Source organism: Peromyscus californicus, unplaced genomic scaffold (assembly GCF_007827085.1).
Source record: "Peromyscus californicus insignis strain IS unplaced genomic scaffold, ASM782708v3 Scaffold_7__1_contigs__length_154581171, whole genome shotgun sequence".
Taxonomy (NCBI): domain Eukaryota; kingdom Metazoa; phylum Chordata; class Mammalia; order Rodentia; family Cricetidae; genus Peromyscus; species Peromyscus californicus.
In genome coordinates, this window is record NW_026294595.1 from 123,628,432 (window position 1) to 123,654,214 (window position 25,783).

Genomic DNA, 25,783 nt, shown 5'->3' on the forward strand with positions numbered 1-25,783 from the left:
TGTAAAGAATTGTGTTGGAATTTTGATGGGGATTTCATTGAATTTGTAGATTGCTTTTGGTAGGATAGCCAGTTTTACTTTGTTAATCCTACAGGTCCATGAGCATGGGAGATCTTTCCATCTTCTGTCATCTTCTCTAATTTCTTTCTTCAAAGACTTGAAGTTCTTCTCCTACAGGTCTTTCGCTTGCTTAATTAGAGATACTCAAGATATTTTATATTGTTTGTGGCTATTGTGAATGGTGCTGTTTCCCTGATTTCTTTCTCAACATGGTGCTATCTTAGTCCTTCTAGAATTCTTAAATAGAAACACTCAGACACTTTGAGACTCCCTGAATAAAACATGTCCATTGAAAAGTTTATTAGCCATTAGCCATGTCAAAGGTGACAGATGGGCAGTTAAGGAAAGGAGAGCCTCTTCAGCCTCAGAATTCATCCTTCAGTCAATCGAACTCAAGAGCAGCCTCACCTGGTACTTAAGTTTTTTTAACAGCCACTTGCCCTTTTAGCAAAGTTCCTCATGACACACAAAGGTATTTGCCAAATACCATGAAGAAAATCCTTGCTCTCTTCCAGTGATGAATGACTGTACTGAATCTTGATCCTGAGTTTGATGAGGATATACTAATCACTTATAGATAAATGCCTGTGGGGGTCTTGATTCTGAGTCTGAGGAAATTCAAGAAGTTGTCTCCTGTGCCAATGCATTCAAGACTATTCCCCACTTTCTCTTTTATCAGGTTCAGTGTAACTGGATTTTTGTTGAAGTCTTTGATCCACTTGGACGTAAGTGGATCATTCATCCACTCAAGGATGAATGACTGGGGGGCGGGGCTTGAATCTGAATCTGATGAGGATAAACTAACTACTTATGGATGGATGACTGGGGGCCTTGATCCTGAGTCTGAGGATACACTAACTACTTATGGTTGGATGACTGGGTTGCAGGGAGGCATTTTCCTTTTCTGTGTATACCATGGTATTCAGATTATTAAAAAAGGCATGAAATAGTCTAGCAGCAGGTGATAACTCTACTGTGTTCTGCTGTGTCTTAGTGAATTCAGGAGTGACTGATCTCAAATGTGGCACAGGTCAGAGATTCTCTGAAACTAAGGTTGTTGCATAGTCCAGTGAGCAGAGACTTACTATGTACAAATTTAACACTATGTTTACAAAATGTGCTCTCCTAAAGCACAGGAAATATTGGTTGTATTGTCAACAATAAAAACAAAAATAAATCTCAATATGTTTCAAAGAAAGGTAAGATAGAATAGATGTTCTCTGACTATGGTTGACTTGAGTTAGAAGTTGGTAAGTAAAAGGTGATTTGAAATCAGCTGTGATTAGAATTAAGCAGTTCAGTAATTACAGCCCAAAGGTCAGCAAAGATATCAGAGAATATGAGAGCAGGTTAGAAGCCAGGGGAACTGATAATGAGCACAGAACACCAGGAGAATGTAGCCAGATGTAGCTGCTAGCCAAAGAGGATCAGGGCACTCAGGAAGGTGGCATCTCATGGACATCCCCAAACTATTGGCCTTGAGCTTGGTAGGTAGCAAGTGTGTGTTGTAGGCATTTCCCAGGAGTGAGTTCACCAGACTTCTCAGGAGTTCCTCCAACCATGGGAATCCTTTCTAGCATTGTTTAAGCACAAACAGGGCTGATACAGTGCCGCTAGACTGCGGTACAAGTGGGACCTGCCCTGGCAAAGTGCAGGGACAGCCCAGAGATGTGCATACAGAGGATATGTCTGTGGATGCTTCTCACTTCAGGGTTTGTGTCACCACAGGGTTTGGAATGTGTCCTTCGGCTCTGCCTTCTGCTTGGGGTAGTGAGAAGGGAACAAGGCAGAGGAGTGGAGATAAGGGCTTAGACAGAAGCACAAAAGGAGGCATTCGGGAGCACAGGCCTCTGATGGGCAGGGCTATGTGGGATCCTGAGCTGAGAAGGGCGTTACCAACTGTGGCTGTTCCATCCCTTTCCCCTTGTGTAAAGGACAAAGGGCAGCCATGTTGTGGAAGCTGTCCCTGCTTGTAGGACTGATTGTGCTAGGCACTCATATGTGGACCACTGACAAAGAATTTGTAGACGTTACTAAGGATCTAGATTATTTTGTGGCATCAGTGGAGTTTGCTGTGGCTCAGTTCAATGACAATAACCCAGAAGAGAACATATACAGGTTGCTGGAAGTTGGGAGAGCCCAGAAAAAGGTGAGTCCATGTGCAGAGCATTATGCCTTCATGAACAGACCTGGGGTGGGGGAGCATTGGCAGGGACTGATGAGAGAGTACTGGGTCTGCAGCATACTCTACAGCCATGGGTCTGGAGACCCTCCCTTACCAAGGACAGCTTTTCGTATTCCCTAAATGACTCTGTCTTGGGCTGTTGTTAGCCCTGGGCACTGTGCCCCGGGGGCCCTTGGTATCAAATATTCTACCTCCTCTAGCTGCTGCACAGCCCTAGAGATGCAGGCTTAGCTCATCATATGAGACTGAACATGGTGGTGTGATGTGATGGAGCAAATATGTTCTTAGTATGTGTCAAGCATAGATGTAGGTAAACACTGATAGTATGTTTTGCTGAAGTGTGTTGTGTATTTGGTGTGTGCTGGGCAAGCATGGATATTACCTTTACCTGCACAGATTCCTAAGTGCCTAGTTTAGTCAGCTTTTTGGGCAATTTCCATGTTAGTTCCTGTTGGGTGCTCTCTGAGTTTCCATGTATCTCTATTTAAGGGTGTGACAGTCATTCTCAATAACTTCCCACAGCATCTTGAGAGAATTTCAAAACTGGGTAGTGTCTGTGCATTCACTTCAGTCTGTGTCTCTAAAAGGAGCACTTGTGTGCTGCCAGCACTCATGTGAAAGGCAATACAACCCCCAAGCTCCTCATACTCCCGCAAAGGTGGAATTGTGTCTGCTTTCTGTTCTAGTTAAAGGAGTTGCTTAGCAATTTAATCCAGCCCATTTCTTAATCTGATTTCTTCATCTGGCCCATGCTGCTCAAGTAAATGTTTGGGATATGTCACATCGCCATGGATGGCTGCAGCCTGTGCAGGTTGCCTGTTCTGTAGGATTTGATTGTCATCCTCTAAATGTACCATACCCTACACGTCTATGCCCCTGTAGAGTGCCAGAGTTCAGCAGGAAATACTGGAAGAAGACTGGTATATGTTTTGTGGCTCTCATAGACACATTTGTATTGACATACAATGACAGGATGTGCCATAAAGATGCCTGTTTATAAGCACATGCATGTTCTAGGCATTGGGCCATTGTTTACTTGATTTTCTTCTTGTTTTTGTATTTATGTTATGAAAAATAAGATCTATTTGCATAATTTCTTTTCTACAGACATGGACAATGATATTTTTAATGGATTTGGAGATGGGCCGCACAATTTGTAAGAAACATGATGAAAACATCCATAATTGCCCATTGCTACATGGCTCAGGAGAGAAAAAGGTTAGATAATAAAGCCATCCCCAATTTACAACTGCTCTTTTGGAAATGAAAAGATAATGAAGCAAAGCCCGAGACAGGTTTAGGGAAGGCGTGGGGCAATCCAGGCAGAATGAGTGCACATCTCAGGGCTCCCTCACTGGAAGCACAAGGGGTGATCTTCTCCCCGTGTTAATTCTTTGAGAATTTTGTACAATGCATTTGGATCATATTCTCTCCTCAGTTCTCCCCTAACTTGCTCAGATCCACCTTTAGTTCCCAACTTTATGTCCTATTTTTATTAACTCACTCAATTCCAGCTTGTGCTATCCATCTATTTTTGAGTGTGGGGTCATGCACTGGAGTGTGGTTGACCTACCAGAAGCCACACAGAAGGGCTCATCTTGAGCAGACAGAGCCTGGCTCCCATGCCTGTGGCATCCCTCTGCTGCAGATGCCCACACGGCTTCCATCTGTGACAGAGCTATCCTCGTGGTCTGGGACTTGTGCCTTTAGAAGCCATCAGGATTTGAGGAGACAAAATTCCTCCTGTGGTCATCAGCCTTCCTTTGCTCATGTCTTGGAGTTAGGAGCTATTTAATTTATCTGCATACTCTGACTTTCTGATAGAGTCTGGGTGATTCTGAGTGACATCATTGTTCTGCATGGCCCGTAATCCATGGGATCTGGGACCTTGAGGGTAGCTTTCCATTTGGGGGACTATGTTAGTGTTTGGTTTCACCTTCCAACTAATGGCCTTGCAGCAGATGCATTTTGAGTGGTTTGTGCTGCTGTTCAGCTGGGAAGTGCCTGATGGGATCTTCTTTCAAGTAGTCCCTTGGTTCTTTCAGGATCCTTGGGATAGAGAAGCTCATCCATCGTCATATGTTGTAGGGTGGAATGAGAGTGGTGAGCTGTGAGGACAGGATGCCTCAGGGTGAAGCCCCCAGGCAGGTGCTTTTTTAAGACCCCTTTGTCTTAGGTAGAAGGAGTTTGTGACTTGTGGCCATTGTACTAGTGGAGATTTGAGCTTTATGGTTCCCACTCCTGTAAAATGGCTGTTTCAGCTTTACTTTTGAAAAAAAAAATTTAATTGCATCTTGAGATCCTATGGCATGCTGTATTATCTCAATGCATTATAATGTTCTAACTTACTTATTGTGATTATTTTTTCAGGTGCACTGTGTTTTCCAAGTGGATGCCCGACCTTGGTTTTCTCGATTCTCCATCCTGAATAGCACCTGTGTGCCAACATAAGTAGGAGAGGGGCTCTGGCTACATACAGTTGTATCCCTTCATGAGAGTGTGACTATCTGTAGTCCAAGGTCTACAATGCAATTAGAAGCAATCTCACAGCATCTTCTGAACCCCTGAGCAATGCTTAGGGTCTTCTGTATTGTCTACTTTCCATGGATAACATCTTTAGTGATAAGCAATTGTCATGTGTGTGTGTGTGTGTGTGTGTGTGTGTGTGTGTGTGTGTGTGTGTGTATGTATGAGTGTATGTGGGTGTAGCCCTGGCTGTCTCGGAACTAGCTCTGTAGACCAAGCTGGACTGGAACTCATAGAGATTCACCTGCCTCTGCCTCCCGAGTGCTGGGATTAAAAGCATGTGCCACCACCACCTGGCTGCAGTTGTCTTTTTTTTTATCGCCTTGCCTCAGGTATGAATGTCTTCGTAAATCAGACTCCTCAGTTTATGTGAAACAGCTCACATATGGACCCTACTGATTGATTTGTGTTCTCATTCACTCACTCATTCATTCATTCATTCATTCATTCATTCATTCATTCACTCATTCATTTCTCTGTGCCTCTTACCTATGCATTCATAAGGAATGCAGAAGCCAGGCTTAGTGATGCCCACCTCTAGTCCAGCACTATACAGGAAGGGAAGGGGAGGCTCTTGGAAACCCACAAGCTGGAGACCAGCTTAGGCACTACAGTGATGTTACAATCGACGAAGGAAAAGAAAAAGAAGGAATACAAACCACTCTTCCAGGGAGCAGTCATCTGTCTCCCCACTCCTTCTGTGTCAGGAATCAGGCTCACAGTGGTGTCCACTCTGCAGTGGGACCTGTCCCGGGCTCAGGGGTGGTGGGAAGGAGTAAATGACAGGATAGGAGGTCTTGCCCTCCTGAATACCACGGGCTGTCTGATAGGGCTAGAAATAAACACGTGATTCTAATGCGAGAGTTTCAGGTGCTTTCCTCAGTAACTGACAGATCCACAGAGTAAAAATCACGAAGGATATACAAAATGTGAGAATTTATTAAACAAATTTGTGTTACACAGAGCATCATCTAAGTTCAGAACATGCACTCTGACCTTTGAACCTGTGGATAATTTATCAAAACTTAGCATGTTCTGGCCCATAATTTACATCTTCATGAATTTCAGAGAATGGATGTCACCTAGATTGTGTTCTCTGATGGCAGTGAAATTTATCTAGAAACTAAGAAGGGAAATACTTGAAAATTTAGCTGTATATCTCAAGTGATACACAGGATAGTAGAGTGAACCCAAGTAGGACAGGATATTTTTAAAAATACATAATTGAAACATTCTTACTTTAAAAAAGATTATGTTTTTTATTATTTTAATCATGTATATGTGTGTCTATATGTGTATGTCCATGTGTGTGTCTGTATGTGGGTATATACATATGAGTACAAGTGCCTGCAGAGCTTCCTGACATAGGTGCTGGGAACCAAACTCCAGTCTTTTGGAAGAGCAGTAAATACTCCCAATCACTGAGTCATCTCTCCATTCCTCATTCGTATTTCTTTATGAAAAAAAAAACACCCAAACTTTGCATGTATGATGTGTGTGTGTGTGTGTGTGTGTGTGTGTGTGTGTGTGTGTGTGTGTGAAGTGCTGGTGTGTGGGTTCCATGGCTCATGTGTATGGGTCCAAGGGCAACCTTGGGTGTTGGTTCTCACTTAGAATCTTTTTTGAAATGGGCAATCTTCTGTTGTCCACTGGTGAGTGTGCCAGGTTAAGCGGCTGATGAGCTGCAGGGGACTGTCCTTTCTCTTCTTCCCATCTTGCAGTAGGAACACGGGGACTGCTGATATAAATGACCATAACTGGATTCACGTGGCCTCTGAGGATTTGAATTCAGATTCTTATGTTGGCGTGGCAAGTGCTGTAGCCATCTCCCAAGCCCCCCAATAAGTTCTTAAGTAACAAATGAGTGGATCCTGCTGCTACAGAACTTCAAGAGACATATTATACATGTGGGAGTGTACAAGCCAGAGAGCAGACAAGACAGCAGATGATTGCATTGGATTCTATCTCAAGATGGCTCCCTCTCTAATTCTTGTTTGAATCTGGAAAAACTACAGGGTAGGGGTAGCGGATTATGACAAAAATACCTAAAAGAAAAACAGAAAACAAAGGTGGATAGAAATGGTTAAGAAATCCAGGGGCCAGTCCTTCAGGAGGGATAACACAGTTGCTAACCTTTGGCAAGCTAAATCCAGATTTGGAGAAAACAGTCAAATCACCAGCTGCAATGATAAGGGGCTTCTGTGCAGATCTGGAGACATTAGAGAGAGGACAGTAAGTTATGATCAGATTGCTACTAGGAAGGGGGATTTAATAAGATATAGGAGCTTGCATCTACTGTGGTGGGGAAGCCAAGGGGTTCAGGAATGCTTTGAAGTGCTACTGGGGGGAAGGATGTCTGCATTTTTAGACCCCCTTACCATCATCATCAGTCTTGGTTGTGTTTTTTTTTTTTTTTTGTGAATTTGACACAAGCTGGAGTTATCTGGAAAGAGGAAATTCAGCTGAGAAAATGTTTCCATTAGATGGCCTGTAGGCAAGTCTGTAGGACAGTTTCTTGATTAATGATTGATGTGGGAGGGCCCAGCCCACCGTGGGTGGTGCCATCCCCGTGAGGCAGTCCTGAGTTGTGTAAGAAGGCTGAGCAAGCCAGTATGCAGCATTCACCCATGGCCTCTGTGTCAGTCCCTTTCTCCAGCTTCCTGCTCTGAGTTCCTGCCCTGACTTCTCTAGATGATGGATTACAAGCTGTAAGATGAAATAAACCCTTTCCTCCTCAAATCCATTTTTATCATGTTGCTTTATCACAGCAGTAGAAACCTAGCTAGGACAGCATCCATCATCAGGCCATCTTGTGAGATCATTTTTTCCCACTTGGAAGCTGCAGGAAAGCATTTGCAATTATGTCCACAGCCCTTCCTGTCCCTTTCTGTAGTTCTGCTCCTACTCTGCCCCCAGGCAATGGTTAAGTTCTGGGTCTTTTTTTTTTTTTTCTTTTTTGGTTTTTTGAGACAGGGTTTTCTCGGTGTAGTTTTGGAGCCTGTCCTGGAACTTACTCTGTAGCCCAGGCTGGCCTCAAACTCAAAGAGATCTGCCTGCCTCTGCCTCCCAAGTGCTTGGATTAAAGGCATACACCACCACCGGCCAGCTCTGGGTCATTTTTTGGAATCATCGAAGTTCAAGTATCCTGGTCTCCCATGGCAGGGAGGACCATTTGAGCATAAGTCCTTTCCCATGATGGCCACCTTCATATCTTTCCAGCCTACTCATCCCATTGCCTTATTCACCTCTCATCAGTTTCTCCATAAGTGAGGCAGAGTATTTCCTGAGAAGTCTGGCACAGGGCCAAGTGGTAGAGCTGCATGTGGATATATTAGTAGGTACCTCTTTCTGAGTTCAGCCAGCTTTTAGGCCCATGGCTGCCATTTGTGCCCATCTGTACAGACCCACTGCCTCCCATTCTGATTCTCCCTGGTACTGGTTGCAAAGTGCAGACAGGGCAGATCTCAGGGAAGGAGGCAGAGGTGATGAGCTGGCCTCTATACTGCAGAGATGGTAGAGAAGATGATTTCCCAGTCCTGACTGTGACCCCACCCACTGGGCTACAAAATCATGGGCACTTGATTCTTAACTCCAAATATTTAAGACCTGTTTTACCTCATGGGAGTTTCTGTGACTCTGCCAGTTCTGGAATTCAGAGCAGTAAGGGTAAGCCAGTTGGACTTATAATCACAAACTTCCCATTAGTTCTTATCAGAGCATGCTGGGGCTGGGGGAGGCAGGCTTGGAAATGCGCAGGCAAAGGGTATGTTGCATGAATGCCCATGAGCCTATGGCTTATGTCACCAAGGTATAGAAAATGTAACCTCCTCTTCTGCCTTCTGCTCTCAGATGAAGGGAGGGACAAGGTGGAGGAGTAGAGATAACACTGGCTAGATGCTCTAGTCAAAATTAGGATTTGAACACCACAGGCCCTCTGGTGGGCAGGGCCATGTGGGATGGCATCACCATCTGCAGCTGCGCCACCTCTCCACCCATGCATCCTCAGCTCCCAGTGCTGACACGGAAGACAGCCATGTTGTGGAAGGTGTTTCTGCTTGTGGGGCTTGTTGTGCTGGGGATTCATTATTGCAGCTTCAAATTTGTAGACATCGACAAGAATGAGGCATATTTTGCCATTTCTGTGGAGCATGTCGTGTTCCACTTCAATGAAAACCAGGATGATGATTTTGCCTACAAGTTCCTGAGAGTCCGGAGAAGTCAGTGTCATGTGAGTAACCTGCTTCCTGTGTGGTGCCTGCATTCATTCCAGTACCTGGCAGGGCTGGGGGACTTCTGGGTTTGCAGTAAGTTGAAACCAAGGCTTTCATTTGGTAAATGTTAAAAAAAAGAAATAACAAATAGTACTAGAAAAACTCATCATTTGGGGCTTATTTTAAAGTGAGTGCAGCCTCTGGAAAGCAAGGTAGAAGGGAGGCATCAATGTCCCAATCTGAGTTCAGGATGAGGGGAATCGAATCAGGACTGAGGGAAGCCGGGACAGCAGAGAGACAGGTGATGAGAGTCACAGGCACAGAAATGAGAAGCAACAAATCCCCACACAGTAGACAGTTGGCAGCAAGTGTGGCAGGGTGACCGGTACCCTTGGGAAGCTGGACGAGCTGGGCATTGCTCAGCAAGGTGGGGATGTATGTTGGGTACCTGGTAACATCGACATCACGGCTGAGAGGATGCTCAGGTAGGCAGACTGCTATGCTGAGTGAAAACATAGGTAAGCTGACCGCAAATCCGTGAGTAAAATAGTAGTCCAGGTGGGGTGAGTCCAGTGACACAGGAGTCCTGGGTGCTGAAGAAGGAAAGAAGGTGATGACGGCTCTTCGGGCGGGTGGGAAGTGTAGGTTGTCACAGACAGACCTTTGAAGGAGGATGAACCAAGTGTACTCAGGAGACCCGAGTCTCCTGGAAGGATGTACTGCGCTCTATGACTTGTGTCTTGGGGAAGGAAATACTGAGATGCAGGTGTGCAGAAGCGGGTATAGCAGTAAGGATGCCAAGCTGGGAGCACTAGGAATCCCCTGAGCGGTGCTCCTCCTGTGGACCACCAAGCTTTGAAGGATTACTGAGTGTAGTGGCCCACACTGCCACTGGACAAGAAGCTTCAGACCATGTTAGAAAGAATGGTGCCTTGATCCACACGGAGTGAGTGTTGGAGCAGATGTGGTGTGTGCTGACCTGGCTGAAAAGTGAGTGGTGCCAAGGAGGGACCCTAGAAGGTTTGTTTTTTCTTTTTCTGATATAAATGGGCAGGAACACTATCAAATAAACAATCAAACAACAGCAAAAACAGAACAAGAGGATCTGTGGAAGGAACGAAGCAATCTGAGTAGCCACCTCTGTTTAAGGAAATACCCTGGATAGGGGTTTGATAAGTTACTGAGAATGCTATTGGGATACTTGATAACCACTTCATTTAAGTACTTGCAAGATGAGTTCTCTGTATAGTCAGCACCTACATGGAAGATAAAACTTAAAGGGGCTGATGTGTTCTCTGCTCTCCCTGCTCATGGCAGGCTGTCTCACCAGGGTTCTATTCTAGGTCAAAGAATCATTCACTCAGCAGGTACCTCTGATGCTGCTTAGGTGAACTTAATTGTCATAGTGTCATGTGTGTGGCTGTACCATGTACAGGGTCTTTGCTGTGAGCTTGAGTATGTGGCTATGTGGCATGCTGGATACTCCCATCCTGTCAGTAGGACTTTTAGGTATTTACCAGTAGAAAAAGACCGAGGGGAGACTCAGTGCTAGCCCTAGTTGTACTTCTTAGATATTTGGCAGCTCTGGGGACCAACTTTCTTCTTTGAACATGCTCAGCACACACTTTCCCACTGAGCTATATCCTTAGGTAAATGGACATATCTCTTGTGTAGAATTAAAGGAAAATTTTGAAAAAAAAAAAAAAGGTTAAAAAGAGGCAGGCTGTGGAAGAGCATGCCTGCAACCCTAGCACTTGTGAAGCTGAGGGGCATTAAAATTGAAAGTTGGATATCATCTTGGGCTATACCGACCTTGTCTAAAAGAGCCAAATGACACTATCAAAGAAAGAAAAACTTACAACAAACAACTCCGTCTCCACAAAACAACAGAGAAACGAGATTGTGTGTGCTATGTGCTATTTTTTGCTGTTTGTTGAACTCTCACATTTTCTGCTTGCTTTTATATTGAGTTCTCTTTCACTTATCCTAACGAAATGTTTTCTAACCGTTTTACACTTTCTTCTTGACAGAGCAGTGATACATTTGTATATTTAATAGACCTGGAGATGGGCCGTACAATTTGTGGGAAATATGATGAAGACATTGACAATTGCCCATTACAGGAAGGCCAAGGAGAGAAAAAGGTTTGAGATTAAATTAACCCCTTCTATCAGCAATCTTTTGGGAAAGAGTGCAGAAGGGGACCATCTTAAGCAGGCAGAGCCTATCTCCCAGTGCTGGGGCAGCCCTATGCCTTCAGAGACCTTTGAAGGTCCAGGAAGATCATGATTTCCCTTTGGTCATCAGTCTTCAACTGTTCATTTTTTGGTGCAGGGCAGAGGGATGAGAATTGTTTAGTTTGTCTGCTCACTCAGACTTTCCTTTTAGGGTCTTAAGGGTGATTCTTGGTGACAAGAATTCTGTCCTATAGCTGACATGTGATCCATGGGATCTTGGACCTTGTGAATAGTTACCCATCAGGGGGATTCTATGAGGGGGTCATCTCACCTTTCAACTAACAGCCTTTGTTTAGCCTAATTTCCAGGGCCCTTGGGAAGACATATAAATTCGTCTACCACCGTATGTGTTAAGGAAGTTGTGAGGCTAGAATGCCTTAAGATGGGTGATGGTCCTGGCTAGGTGCTTTTTCAGGAGATCGAAGGCTCAGGTTGGGGAGATTTTTGTAACTTATGTCATTTCTCATGGTGGAGCTTTGAGCTTTATGAGTCTTTCTCTAGGTCAATGTGTTTTAGTTTCCTTTTCTTCTTTTTTAAAACTTAGTTTTGAGCAAATTGAGCCCCTACTATCTAGATAGCCTTAATGCATTGCATTTTTCTAATTTATGCTTTGTAACTTTTTTTCAGGTACGCTGCACTTATATTTTGGAGTCTCTAGCATGGAAGACTCAGTTCATCATCTTGAACAGTACCTGTGTGCAGACTTAAATGGGGGCAGAGGTCTCTGTGTACCTGCAGCCAAAGTCCCCTTTCCTCTGAAGGTGACTGCCTGTAGTTTAAGGTCTATTTAGAACCAACACAATTAAAGTTATCACAGAACATTCTGGATCTCTGAACAGTGTTTAAGGTTTTCTGTATTGTCTATTTGCCATGGATGCCATTGTTATTGGTAAGCAATGGCGACTTTATTGTCGTTATTATCACCATAACTGCAGGTGCAGAGTGTTGAATAGATTTGGTGAAATGGTTCATTTTTTTATTTCAATGTTTCATTCATTAATTTTTCTATCATTTCATGTTTGTGTGTAGTTCATTCATTCATTCTACAATTTCTCCATGTCCCTCATTCATGTGCTCAGAAGGCAGGAAGACATTCTTCTAGGAAGCAGTGCCACCTGCATTCCTCTCTATTTTAATCTCAGGGACCTGGATCACAGTGGGTGACTCTTCTGCAGAGGATTGGAGATAGGCCATGGGGTGTGTGTGTGTGTGTGTGTGTGTGTGTATTGGAAACTGAAAATGACAGAGATTCTACCCTTATGGACATTGATAGCTACTGACAAGAATATTTTCTCATGGTTGGCATGACAGTTTAAGAAACAGTAGCTTAGTCTCAATGTTCCCACCTTGTAGTGGGTAGATGTTCCAGCTTTGACCTGGAAGTACTACCCCCAGTGAGGCTTCCAGTAACTGTCACGCCTACCCATGGTCTGCTCCTGAGGTGGGGCGAGACAGGAGCCCTTAAGAGCCGAGATCTGGATGTGCCAGCTCTCTTGTTCCTGATAATCCTGGATGTTGGATGGTAGACTGAGCAGAGTTTTCCAGAGAACACAGCTGGACTGCACTTCACCACTCCTGGATCCTTTAACCTACCCTTTTACTTGTTGTAAGTAAAACCCCCAAACAAACCTCCCTTTTAACTACGTGAAGTTGCCTTAATACTTCCACCAATACCACCTGCTTCTGGAAGCCCATGTTCCCACTCAGGTCCCATTTCAGCTTCTATAACTTTCAGCACCATTGACTGTCTCAAGAGAGGCACTGTGCTGCCTCCAGGCTGAGTAACACTAAGTCTCCCTCTTCAGATTCTGGGAATGGCCTTGGAGGGACATGAGATTGGCAAGTGAGAGGGTGGGACATACAGAGTAGAGAAGGCCATGGCAGTACTGTCTGGAGGAATACTCAGAATGGAAGTCTGTATGATCTTTCCTCTACACTTTGGGTCTCTGGAAACTTCAACATCAGCCATCTATGGTAGAGTCAATTCTTTCCTGGTCTTCCTATTCCTGTGAGTTCGTCATAGTACTCATGGACAAGGGTTTTAGAAGGAGTTCTGCACAACACAACAGCTGGCTTTGGCCTTCTGACATGTGTATAGGATTTGTAACACCTCAACATCTGTCATGCTTGTATTACAATGTTGCAGCTGTGTGGTCAGCACAGCTGGATTCTTATTATGAGAGTTCTCAAACTTAAAGAGTGGCATTCTTGTCCATGGACCCAATGCCCTTTCTGATCAGCATTGCTCCTAGGAAGGAACACCTTCATTAGCAACTCTTATTTCACTTCAGAAAGGTTCCTGACCTGCTTAGTTTTCATGACATGCCAACTGCTTTCTGCCTTGATACACACAAAATCCTCCTTGGTTCATTTTGCATTTCTTTGAGAGATTAGATCAGACATCTGTCTCTATTACAGTAAAAAATTTAGAGATCCAATGTCCCGAGTACATAATACATTAGTTGATTGGCTAAAGTTGTAAGACAGCTCTCTGAAGAAACCCAGTATCTTACAAACGATGGTAACTTCAAGTGGTGTTTGCTTGTGGTCCCTATTTGACTGATCCTAGCCCCCACAGTATGAAAAACAAGATCCTCTTGTCAACTTCACTGAGTCCATGCTTGGAGCTCATTATTAGGGCTGGTACATGCTATATCTGTCACACTTGTCTTCAATTAAATGGTAGCTTTGTTTTAAATTTTATTAGGTGCTTTGAAACTATTTACCACTGTAGTCATTCCTCTGGGTATGTGCCCAAAGGAGATGAAATAACTATTAAAGATTCTGTATTGCCTTGCTCATTGAAGCATTACTCATAATAGCTAAGTTGGAAATGATTGAAATGCCTGAATGAGTCAAGAGATCAAGAAAATGTGGTACATGTACACAAAGGAATACTATTCAGCCTTAGAAAGAGATTCTACCATTTGCCACAACATTGATAGACTGAAGGACCACCATGCTAAACAAAGATAAAAATGAGATGACAGTTACCCCATTGTGGGGTATTGGCTGCTTCAATAGGTTCATATACTTGAATGTTGGGTCCCATTTCACTTCAGGAAGGTTCCTGATTTTTGGGGGTGGCTATTGGCAGGTTGCCTATGTCCCAGTGCATGGCCTCACATCAATTAATATATGATCTGTACCAAATGGACTCAGGGGATTAATAATGATGATAATAATGATATAAAATGGCATGAGGTTGGGAAGGAGATAGATTGATGGGTTCCAGGGTAGTTTGAAGGATTTAGTGGAAGTGGATAAGATCAAAATACATTTTATGCATGATGAGATCTTTCAAAAATGAATTAAATTAAATATTACTTTGAAAAAATTTAAGTTATAATGAAAAAAATAACAAAAATAAAATACAAATAAATTCACAAGATGGAAAGTGCGTTGGACAGCAGACTTTGTGTATTTAAAAACCAAACATTAATTGTTCTATTATCCTTTATGGTTCTTGATATTAATTTATAAAGGACAAAGACTGCACATAGAAAATGGCTTAAATGAATGAGACATTATCAGCAGAAGACATTCTGTGAGAAACATGCCTAACCTTGGGAATAATATAAATGGTGCAGAAGAAATCAAGTCAATAATTGTTCTTCTGGTGGCCAAGTATGTGGTCAATTTTAGAGAAGGTTCCATGGTTGGCTGTTTGAAACCTGGGGCCTATGCAGGATTGTTTGGCTTGGCCTGGGAGGAGGGTACTAGACCTACCTGGACTGAGTCTACCAGGTTGACCTCAGTCTGTGGGGAAGGCTTTGCCCTGGAGGAGATGGGAATGGGGGGGGGGCGTTGGGGGGATGGTGAGGGGGACGGGAGGGGGGAGAACAAGGGAATCCGTGACTGATATGTAGAACTGAATTGTGTTGCAAAATAAATTAAAATAAATTAAAAAAAAAACAAAAAAAAAACAACCAAGAAGTATTTTCAAAAAAAGCTATCCCCTTGCATACCTATGCAGAAATATATATTCATGATTTTTAAAATAATAAAAGTAAAATTTAAAACATCAAGCCAAAACCAAAATATTTCCATATTATGTCTTTCTGGTCATAGTTATGCCATAAATAATTATTCTTAACAATTTCAAATTTTTAGAAGAAATCAAAACAGCATTCCCCTACCTAGGTCTCTGTCTCTGGCCACTATTATTTTCATGAGAATAAACTAGTTGTTTCTAAATAGGTATGCATGTAGAACTTCTACATTTATCAAAACTAAAATAAAATAGAACATATCTGAGAACAGGAAAACTCAAACAGTAGAAAGATGTGCATGTAGATGTATTTAAATATTACTCTTATATTTGTCTACATTACTAATTACATTAGGAAATGACTGTTTCCATAACTATTCTTGGAGAGATATCAAATATTTATACACCTGAGATGGGAAACCAACAACAGACCAAACTAATGGTTCTGCCCATATTGTTTGGTAAAGTTCTGAGTTTACAGAACTTTCTTATGGCAGCATAGGGGATCACAGACTTTTACATCACCAAAACATTTCATCATAGCACTGTTGATGATTATTTCCCAATAGCTGCATAGCGAAGTCCTCGTGTAATTAACTTCCACTCTCTCTATATTCTAGCACCTCCCAAGACAATATGCACCTGCAAGAGGATTTTATACTGTCGTGAGACAATATACAGGGATACAGAATTTTGTATGAGGGAGAAGTGGCCAGAACCTCAGGCAAGGAATTAGAGAGGAACCCTGTTGTAAGAACTGGGAAATGCATTGTCAACCGCGAGTGTGACTTGGTTGCCCAAGCCAAGGGGACTATTATTTTACTATGACATTGAAAAATGTGCATGTTTCAATAAATGACACTGAGATTTATAAAAAAAAAAATAATTGTTCTTCTAGACAACTGAGAAAGTATAATTAGGCTGAAGATAATAGGCTGAGTATTGTCACAACTCAGTATCTCCCTACTCAAATTGTGATCTGAAATGCAGACTCTCAGGCCTGACTCCTGAGCTACAAATTAGTGTTTACATTTGAACAGGCTCTGCAGGGCTTTGGGTTCACATTAACAGTCCCTAAATGAGGTGCACTCTACCAGTTTTCAAAGTTGATAGCACACTGGCCTCCCGGTGAAATTTAAAAATGAATTTTCTGACTCTACTTCCAGATCCTCTGATTTTTTTTTGTTGTTGTTGTTGCAGTGGGACCAGATCCTCTGATTTTATTGGTAAAGTGTGGCCTGGAGTACCAAGACTCCCCTAAATGCTTCAATTCTTTTAGAATAATCTTACTATTTTATGTGTTTGAGTGTTTTCCCCGAATAGATGCACCACATGTGTGCCTGGTGTCTAAGTAGGTCAGAAGAGGGTGTCGGATCCCTTGGGATTTGTGTTACAGTTGTGAACCACCATGTGGGAGCTGGGAAGTGAACCTGAGTCCTCAAGAACAAGTGATCTTAACTGCTGAGAGCTCTCCAGCCTCACATGTGATTTTTCAATGGAGTAAAATTTAAAAACGATGAACACATTTTTAGTGAGTAGAGATTTGGTGATGGATAGTAAATTTGTATTCCTGTGCAGCTCTTGTAAACAATCCCCATCTAGTTCTTTGCGTGATTTTTCAAAGACACTTAAGAAGCCTTCAGCACATTACTCTTGGCCACAGCAGAGAATGAGAAGCCTCCAAATAATCCAGTGGAAGAGAGTTTAAAAACAGTGTTTTACAAGTTGCCTATACTACATGGTCAAAAAACTCTCAGTCTTTGCAGCCTGGGGTGCATATTCACTTTGCTGTCCCTCCAGGAATTAACTAGACTTGAATTTCAGACCTTCACAGAAAAGCAGAATCTGTAAGATCACACCTGGGCAGCCTGCCTCCTCCCTCTCAGGCTCAGGTTTGGTAGAACAGTGGAGGGAGAAGCTGCTGGCCCAAGCACAATGGAGCTGAGGGGCCAGGGATCCGATAGGCTGAGGTAGGCACAAGTAGCCACATGAGTTCCCCAAGTGGAAGATACTTTCCTGCTTCCTCCAGCCCTCTGAGTTGCTTTGGAGCCAAAGGCTAGAGGCTGAACAGACGAAGGGTGCTGCTATGAGGCATAGTCACAGATGTTATATTGCATCATAAAGCATGGCCTCCATGTAGGGCCTGGGCCTCAGGGTCAGGACTTACAGAGCTGCCTGGCCAGGACATAAGTGTGAGCTGAGAGTGCCAGAGACCCAGAAGAACCACAAGCTGGAGTGGCCAGAGTAAAGAAGGAGTCCAGCAGGACAAGCAGGTTGGACAGTCATAGAAGGGTAGGGCCAGAGAACACTGGGGCATGCCAACTTTCATAGTTCTAGCTTACAGGATACAGTAGGTGGTGGCAGGCATGGGGCCATGTGAAAACATGTCAGGGTCTCCCTGGAGGGGATGTTTCTCTAGATGAATGGATTGTACCCAGGATGGAGGCAAAGGCCAGTGGCAGAGCCCCTTTAACTGGGGGTGCTATTGGTAGATTTTCTTAGACAAAGAGAGGTGGCTCTCAAGGGTATCCAAAGAGCCATGTCTTGAATCCAGCTATACTGATACTGAGAAGGTGGGTTCTTGTACCATCCTTAAAGTGCAAAATACATCAGAAGCAAAATGGAGTCATTTTGTTGAACCTTAAGTAGATCCACAAATGAAACATAAAGCTAGAGGCTCTGACGGGGAGGCTGACCTTGTACTGTATGCTGATAACAGAAACAGTTCTCAGAGATTCTGCCCGGACCATAATCTTGTACAAAAGCCTTTCAGCCTTCCACAGAAGATACATGTGGAAGGACAGCTCCCCACTGTTGTGTATTTAACCTTGGACTGATGCCGTCTTCATTACTGATTCTTGCAACTACAAGTTCATTTTCAAAGTCTGATCTAACCCTCCTCATTTTGCTTTTAAACATTTTTTGTTTCAGCCTCCTTGAATATGCTCAGTGTTTCTTAAGGAGCACATCTTCCCATTGCAAGGCTCTGCTGCCCCCAAGTAAATATAATGAAGATGTTTTGCATGTGTATAAGGGGTCCTGTTCACACATGTGTATATTCATGATGTGTGTGTGTGTGTGTGTGTGTGTGTGTGTGTGTGTGTGTTACTTGTGCACCTGTGTGTTTATATGTGTGGAGGTAAGAGGCTGACATCAGATATTTTTTCATTGACTCTCCACCTTATATATTGAGGCAGGATTTCTCACTTGAAATCAGAGCTCAAGAATTTGGCTAGTTTAGCTAGCTATCTTGATTTTCTGTCTGTCTGCAGTATGCCAGACTCATAAACAGGCCATGACACTCACCCTGCATTTATGTGAATACTGGGGATCTGAACCTCCATCCTCAAGCTTCCACTACAAGTGCTTTCACCCACTGAGGCATCTCCCCAGACCCATAATCAATATTTTAAAAAACATTCATTGTGTATGTGTGAGTGTGTGCATCACACATGCCACAACATGCATGTGGAAGTTAGAGGAAAACTTTCAGGAGTTGCTTCTTTTCTTCCACTGTGTGGGTCCCAGGATTGAACTCAGGTCTTCAGATTCAGCAGCAAGTGCCTTAACCCTCTGAGCAATCCTCACGGCCCCACCAATCAGCAATCTTCAGAGAGCATTTCTGTCTGTGTTACTTAGTTTGACAGACCTACAGCGGCTTCTGCGGCTGCTCCAGGGCAGCTCAAGCTCCAAGAGGATACACCTCCTGTACCTTTTCACCGAGGGACCATGACAAAATACTTGTGGCTCTTCATGCTCATCCTCATCATTCCAGTGGCTCTGGCAGTTGGTGTGGATCAATCCAAGAATGAAGTGAAGGCGTTGAGGTACTTTGAATCCATCAGTACCTCGAATGCCAATGTGAAGCAGTGTGTATGGTTTGCTATGAGAGAATACAACAAAGGAAGTGGGGACAAGTACGTCTTCCTTGTGGACAAGATATTGCATGCCAAGCTTCAGGTAAGAAAGTTCTAATCAGGTAGGACATCAACATATGGTGGCACAGGTGGAGGCCAGGTTGAGAGAGTAGACAAATGAGAAAAAAAGGTGGTAGCACAATCCTAAATGTGTGACTTGTTATGCACATACTTACAGTGACAAAAGCAATATACTCACATGGCATTTCCCACACTGTAGATGAATTTTTAAAATGGTCTTATTAAATAAAAAACATGGAGCCAGATATAGGGGTGAAAGCCTGGGAGAGATCAGGGAAATAGGGAAAGCTACAGCCAACCTTATCTCACCAACTCGGCAGTTTCCAAAATGCTGCGACTTCCTGAGTACCCATGCCTATACGCCTTGCTGTTCTGCCATCTGATTTGCTCTCTCTGTTCAGCTACGTCACTTCCTCTTCCTACACAGCCCTGTCACTTCCTGTCTGTCTTTACACACCTCCAGACCTTCAGGGTTAATTAGTTTTGGAATTTAAGGTGTGTGCCACCACACCTGGCTCTGTTTCCAGTGTGGCCTTGAACACACAGAAATCTTGCCTGCCAAGTGATAGGATTAAAGGTGTGTGCTAATGTTGTATGACTTCTGTGTTTACTTATAATGGCTGTTACCATTCCTCTGCTTTCCAGGCAAGCTTTATTTATTAAAGCACAAATAAAATATCACCACATTTCAGCACAAATAAAATATCACCACACCACACGTTCTGGACTCAGGTTCTAGTCTACTTATGTTAACTTATTAACTCTTAACTGAAAATCGAATGCTCTTGTGCTTATTGAGATTAGGAGAAAAATGAAGCACCAGGAATATTTTGCAATACTGCTGCCACAGACAAGTGCTCCATGAAACAGAGAATATGGGTTATATAGAGGGACATGTAACTGTCTATTGGATAAATTACTGGAGTGTCCTGTACTATTTTATTTCATTTTAATTTTAAATTTATTTTTAATTATGTGTAAGCATGCCTATGTTTCAGGAGTGTACAATTGCCTATGGTGGACAGAAGAAGACATTGGACCCCTTGGATCTGGAGTTAAGGCAGTTATGAGCCACTCATATGGGTTCTGGGAGCTGAAATCAGGTCCTCTACAAGAGTGCTATGTGTTTTGAGCTGCTAAGCTATGTGCATTAATGTTTTAACCTAATGTGCACTTAGTAGAAATGAAGACATTTTGATTTTATCATAAAGGTGTGTCCCTTTTCACAGAGCCATGCACTGCCCAGCTCTAAGAAACACTGTTCACATGAAATCCAATGGGCACAGTGCTTCCTGGAATTTGCAACACAATGCTTATTGCTCTCTTTAGTATAGTAAGCCTCACCCCTCCAATGTTGCAATTTAGGAATTGAAAATTGAAGCCTCAGTTGGTTGGTGGTGTGATTTTTCAACAGCTCCCCAAGTCTCAGGATAACATGTTTTCAACATTGTGTTTCTAGGACATGATGCTGCTGTAGCATCCTTTATTGATTGCTCATACTCCACAGTCCCTCTTTTACAGCCTCTCCTTCACTTTCTTTGGTGCTCAGGTAGCACATGCAGTTATTAGTAGTAAATTTCTCATAAGATCTTTTTGTCTTAGCTCCTATTGGTGGGATGGTGAGATGGACAACATTCTTCAGACTATAGGGAGCCAGAAGTCCAACTTAAAAAAAAAAAACCCTCAGCCAGGAATGAGAATTCTGTCTATTTTTGTTGTGGCACAGCACTGGGGAGCAGAATGTCAGGGGAAGTTTCCACTAGACAATGTTTTCTACATGTAGAGTGTGTAAATGCCCTACCAAACAGACAACATCTACTAATGAAATGAGTCTTGAAGCGGTGTCCAGGTCTCAGGAGGTGTCCAACTCTTCCAGATGATGCCAATATATAAAGTTATCAAGAACTATCCCTGTCTTGGGAGTGACCTTGAAGGTAGGGCTTGAAGTCAGAGCAGGAGTTAATGGTGTGGGGGAGGCTGTTGGGAGGTGAGTTTCCCTAGAAGCAGAGCATCATGACAGGATTCAAGGGCAGGTGGTGTATTTTTGAGGCCATCCTGAGAGGCACTGGCAAGGTAGAAGGGAAAGGAAACATGACAGTGGAAGGTGATTGACCCAAGGATGAGTTAATGAGACTGATAGAGTTGTTCTTCCTGACCTTGGGAAGAGAGAGTGCACTCAAGCTGGGTCACCCTGTGGGTGGTTAGGCTATTTATTTACCAGTCCCCTTTTGCCCATGGTTCCTGCTGGAAGCAGGAAGTCTCAGGCAAGAATCACAGGAGCTGGCACTATGTTTGGGAACAATACTGATAGCATCTTTCGCAAGAGGACGGGCGGAAGGACCAGGGAGGCGAGGGCGGGAAAGTGCAGCCAGGCATCCTAGATTCTTTCTGTAAGGCTCCCAACATGGCACCATGCCATGTTTGGCCTTCAGGGAGGGCCAAGATTTTCAGTTTGTTGTAGGACTACACAAATATTTAGGTTAGGAAGCACTTAGGATTCCTGTGATCAGATTTGAGTTGCAAGGATGTCTTTTTCTTTATTGCCTGTTGTTGTTGTTGTTGTTATTGTGGTTGAACCAAGCATCTTCATGATGATCTACCCATGCCTTTTGTTATTATTGTGCTATGTCCCTAGCTCCCAAATTGGAAATTTAAAAATAGCATCCTGATCAACTTATTTATAGAAAGAGGTTGTGGGGATGCAGTCAGGATGTCCACATGACAGCTGGGTCTAGCCTCCTGGCTTATGTTCTCATTTCTTTGTAGCCACAAGCAGAAAGGCCTCACTTTTCCTGGCTTAGCAGAGATGGCAAGTGATGTGAGCCCTAGTGCTGAGAGTCTTCCACTAGAAACCTGGATCAACTGCTAGATACATACTCAATCTTTCTCTGCCTTTTGTGTACTTGAAAACAAAAAGAGAGTGACAGCCTTACTCTGGAGGACTGATTATTCACTGAGGTCTCCCTCCTCCTCGGTAGAGATTTTAAAATTACAGCCTAGCAGAGCCAGCATGATGAAAGTCTGCAAAAACCATTACAGGCTGAGAAGCTCCTACCCAAAATGTTGGAGACAGGATGAATTTCAAGTCATTTTGGATTCTGTAATATTTGAATGTATATTCAATATTCAATAAGGAGATAACTTAGAGATAAGTTCCAAACCTAAAGAAAAAATTCCTTCATGTTCCATGTACATCTTATGCACATAGCCTGAAGGTAATTACTTGTTTACTGTTTTACAGCCTCATATGATTTTGATCATATCCCTCCATTATCATTTTTAGCCCCTTCCATCCCAATACCCCTCTTATCTTCACTTCTTTTTGGTTTTTGTGTCCCACTGCACAAATATGAGTGTGGAGTTATTTCCTGAAGCAAGGGCAACTTAACAGAGGCTACACCACTGAGGAATATGACCTCCCTCTTCCAGCAGCCATTAACTGCTCCTAGCTCTCCAGGGAGGGGTGGGGCCTCCTGAGCTCATCCTTTTCACGGTGGAACATTGATGGGCTTAGTCTTGGGTTGGTTTTGTGTGGATAGCTACTACTGCTGTGAATTCAAGGGCATACTGGCTGTGTCACATCCAGAAGACAACGCCTCACAGCATCCCTCCCTATCCTCTGGTTTATACTCTTCCTGTGCTTTCTTCTACAATGGTCCCTAAGCTTTTGCAGCGCTGATGTAGATGTCCTGTTTAGGGGTGATCACTGAAAATTCATTTGACCAGTATAGGTTTCTGTATTAACTCTTAGTCACTGCAAAAAGAAGCATCTCTGACCCAGGTGGTGAGCCATGCTAATCTATGGGCATAAAATAAACATTTAGAGGGTGTGTTTGTGTCTTGACTGCAACCTGTGGCAAAGGTCAGGTGCAGGATTGTCTTACGGCATCATGTTGATGCTCTAAAAGTTTCAGATTTTAGAGTATTTCTTATTTCAGATTTTTGGATGAGGATTGCATGAATAGGATGATCTGTTCCACAGTATCCTCAGCTTTCTCTCTCACTAACTCCCAAACCCAATGTGTAGCTCTGCTGGTGATGATGTCCTGTGACCAGCTTCTTCCCTCTAACACAGGCCAGAGTCACTTTTGCTAATCTTTAGAGGAAGCAAAAATCAAATTCAACCTTATTGGTGTCTGTAGACCTGATAAAGGAAGAAGGATTTGTGTGTTCACCAAAGCATTTGGGAGTTACACCAAACATTTTTTTTTTATTTAAAAGGTTTTTATTCACTTTATATACCAACCACAGTTCCCCCTCCCTCCCCTCCTCTCCCTTACCCCTCACCTTGTCCCCACCCCACCCCAATCCACTCCTCAGAGAGGGTAAGATCTCCCATGGGACAAGCTATACTATAGAACTATAGTAATAAAAAAAGCTTGGTATTGGCATAAAAGCAGACAGGTGGATCAATGGAATCAAACTGAAGACCCTGACATTAATCTGCACGCCTATGATTACCTGATTTTTGACAAAGAAGCCAAAACTATACAATGGAAAAAAGAAAGCATCTTCAACAGATGATACTGGCATAACTAGATTGTGGCATGTAGAAGAATGCAAATAGATCCATATCTATCACACCAAAACATTTTAAATTAAAATTACACCATTGTTCATTGACAGATCACAGACCGAATGGAATACCACGTTGTCGTTCAGATCTCCCGCAGCAATTGCAAAAAGCCTTTAAACAATACTGAAAACTGCATCCCTCAAAAAAACTCCAAACTGGAAAAGGTGAGTGGTGAATGAGGCATCTATGAAAGCCCCAAGTGACTTCAAGTCCAACCTAGGGTTATGAAAGTTTCCAGGTAGTTGGAAAACCTTAGGGTGCCCACACTCTAGGAGGTCTGCATTGCTCCTCATTTGAAGTCCCATATGGTCTGCCTTGCTGCCCTCAGAGTAGAAGATGCAGAATACCATCAAGACCACTCCCACTCCAAGGCTCCATCAACTCCAGACTTTTGATGCAGGAGAAACTATTGACATATGTTCACTGAAAGTCTGTCCTGTTGGACTGAGACTAGCTTGGCCAGCTGGTGAGGTGAATCATTCAGGCCTGTGTAGGCACAAAGGAAGTCTGTTGGTGCACTCATTTAAACTTATAGATTACAGGCACTATCATCTGCAGCAGGCCTATTCCAGATGCTAGAGATTAGGCAATATCTAGACCAGACAACATCTCACCTTTTAAGCATAGCCCATCTCAGACTTGGGTTACCTTGTAGATGAGGAAGCTACAGTATTCATTTTACCATTATCATTTGTGCATCAGCTGAGAGCTTCTCAGAGAGCTCTTGGCTTATAGCTTCCTGGGCTTTCAGTTGGTAAGAGCTGGGCTCAAGCCCAGGCTTCTGCGAAGGGTAGGGAGTAGCCCATGCCATGATTGGCTTGGTTATGAGGCTTTTAGACACAGCCTCCACTTCCTGAACTTCAAGTTAGTGGGGAGCCCTAGACTATTCATTCCACAGTGGAGCTGAGGTTGGTGAAGGGCCTGGTTCATTAGAGGTGTCTTCTTTCCTTTCTTTACATGGATGGTTCTCCAACATGAGAAGATACCAGCATCACACGGAGGCTCCACCTGCAGATGGCTGGGTCCCATTTGTAGTTTCTGATTCAGCAGGGTTTTCATTCTGAGCAAGTTCCCAGGGGACATTTTGAAAGCCTCTGCTGTATTATATTGAGCAAAAAAAAAAAATGCCAGTAAAATGAACAGAGTGGGTCCCATTGTATTTGACTGGTTGTCTCTGCATTGTGAATTTTAAAAAGGGCTATCATGTTCAGAAAATAGTAGGTGTTCACCAGGACAAACATGCCAACCCTGAGCATGTCCTAATGTCATATCATGTATCTGATTTGTCATTTATTGTTGTTTGGAAGATTGTGATTTTACGTTTATATTTTCTGCTGGGATTGTTGGAGTTTTAGGACAGTTGGTGACCTGTATTCCAGCATATTCCTAGACTGATGCCTAACAACAGGGTAGTTCTCCTTTTGACATACTACTGATGTTCATTGTTGCTGTCTTTTTCAGAGAGTCACCTGCAGCTTTTTGGTAGCAGCTCTTCCCTGGATTGGCGAGTTCACCCTGTTGAACCAAGAATGTAAAAATATCTAAGGGTGTCTTGAAGCATCCCTCCCACTTCTGGGTCTGCCTTTCTCTGTGATAAAAGAGAAGCATCAGTTCAAGGCTGTCACCAACACTCTCCTCATGTGTGCCTCCCTGCTTGCTTTTTTATTTATTAGTTTCATAATATAGGAAAGGGGTAAAATATGGGCTCTGCTCAGGTACCCAAGATGGACCTTCACCTGCAGCCAGCTTGAGGATCCACCAGAGTGTGGACTACTTTTGTTCCCCATGGTCAATGGAAAGAGAAATGTATTTTGATGCATAATAATCCCTTAAGGAGATCTGAACCTGGTGGGTATTGTTCAAAAGATTTCTTCTAGATGCCTCAGTTGACCTGAGGCTCCTACTTGTCTGAGAGTTCCAGGTGGGACATCACCATGTCAGGAGGAGCAGCCTATCCCCCCGGGGGGGGGGGAGGTGATTTGTGAATTGGGGGACATTTGTTTCTTCTGTCAATTTGAGAAATGGTCAGAAAGAGAAAGCAAGAGACAAAAGTGAACTG

The 25,783-nt window shown here is 43.3% G+C and overlaps 3 protein-coding genes across 3 annotated transcripts; all 3 read left to right on the plus strand.

The window, feature by feature from the left end:
• Window positions 1–2,008: 2,008 nt before the first annotated feature.
• LOC128100755 (cystatin-14) lies at window positions 2,009–4,696 on the plus strand. Its single transcript, XM_052723364.1, has 3 exons — window positions 2,009–2,209; window positions 3,353–3,463; window positions 4,616–4,696. The coding sequence occupies exons 1-3, from the start codon at window positions 2,009–2,011 to the stop codon at window positions 4,694–4,696; spliced, it is 393 nt and encodes a 130-aa protein (XP_052579324.1).
• A 4,106-nt stretch (window positions 4,697–8,802) lies between these two features.
• LOC128100377 (cystatin-12-like) lies at window positions 8,803–11,994 on the plus strand. Its single transcript, XM_052722468.1, has 3 exons — window positions 8,803–8,999; window positions 11,013–11,126; window positions 11,847–11,994. Exons 1-3 carry the CDS (start codon window positions 8,805–8,807, stop codon window positions 11,925–11,927), a joined length of 390 nt encoding a protein of 129 aa, XP_052578428.1. The 5' UTR covers window positions 8,803–8,804; the 3' UTR covers window positions 11,928–11,994.
• Window positions 11,995–18,857: 6,863 nt separating this feature from the next.
• Window positions 18,858–25,536, plus strand: Cst8 (cystatin 8). The gene is made up of 3 exons (XM_052726444.1): window positions 18,858–19,170; window positions 23,775–23,888; window positions 25,186–25,536. Exons 1-3 carry the CDS (start codon window positions 18,940–18,942, stop codon window positions 25,267–25,269), a joined length of 429 nt encoding a protein of 142 aa, XP_052582404.1. The 5' UTR covers window positions 18,858–18,939; the 3' UTR covers window positions 25,270–25,536.
• Window positions 25,537–25,783: the final 247 nt, after the last annotated feature.

What these genes read in the sequence shown, in the direction of transcription:
- LOC128100755 (XM_052723364.1), top strand. Translation starts at nt 2,009, where the DNA reads ATGTTGTGGAAGCTGTCCCTGCTTGTAGGACTGATTGTGCTAGGCACT. An exon ending in TTGGGAGAGCCCAGAAAAAG is followed by an intron (nt 2,210 to 3,352) that starts GTGAGTCCATGT and finishes TCTTTTCTACAG; the next exon opens with ACATGGACAATGATATTTTT. An exon ending in ATGGCTCAGGAGAGAAAAAG is followed by an intron (nt 3,464 to 4,615) that starts GTTAGATAATAA and finishes TTATTTTTTCAG; the next exon opens with GTGCACTGTGTTTTCCAAGT.
- Cst8 (XM_052726444.1), top strand. Translation starts at nt 18,940, where the DNA reads ATGACAAAATACTTGTGGCTCTTCATGCTCATCCTCATCATTCCAGTG. An exon ending in TATTGCATGCCAAGCTTCAG is followed by an intron (nt 19,171 to 23,774) that starts GTAAGAAAGTTC and finishes GTTCATTGACAG; the next exon opens with ATCACAGACCGAATGGAATA. An exon ending in AAAACTCCAAACTGGAAAAG is followed by an intron (nt 23,889 to 25,185) that starts GTGAGTGGTGAA and finishes TGTCTTTTTCAG; the next exon opens with AGAGTCACCTGCAGCTTTTT.
- LOC128100377 (XM_052722468.1), top strand. Translation starts at nt 8,805, where the DNA reads ATGTTGTGGAAGGTGTTTCTGCTTGTGGGGCTTGTTGTGCTGGGGATT. An exon ending in TCCGGAGAAGTCAGTGTCAT is followed by an intron (nt 9,000 to 11,012) that starts GTGAGTAACCTG and finishes TCTTCTTGACAG; the next exon opens with AGCAGTGATACATTTGTATA. An exon ending in AAGGCCAAGGAGAGAAAAAG is followed by an intron (nt 11,127 to 11,846) that starts GTTTGAGATTAA and finishes ACTTTTTTTCAG; the next exon opens with GTACGCTGCACTTATATTTT.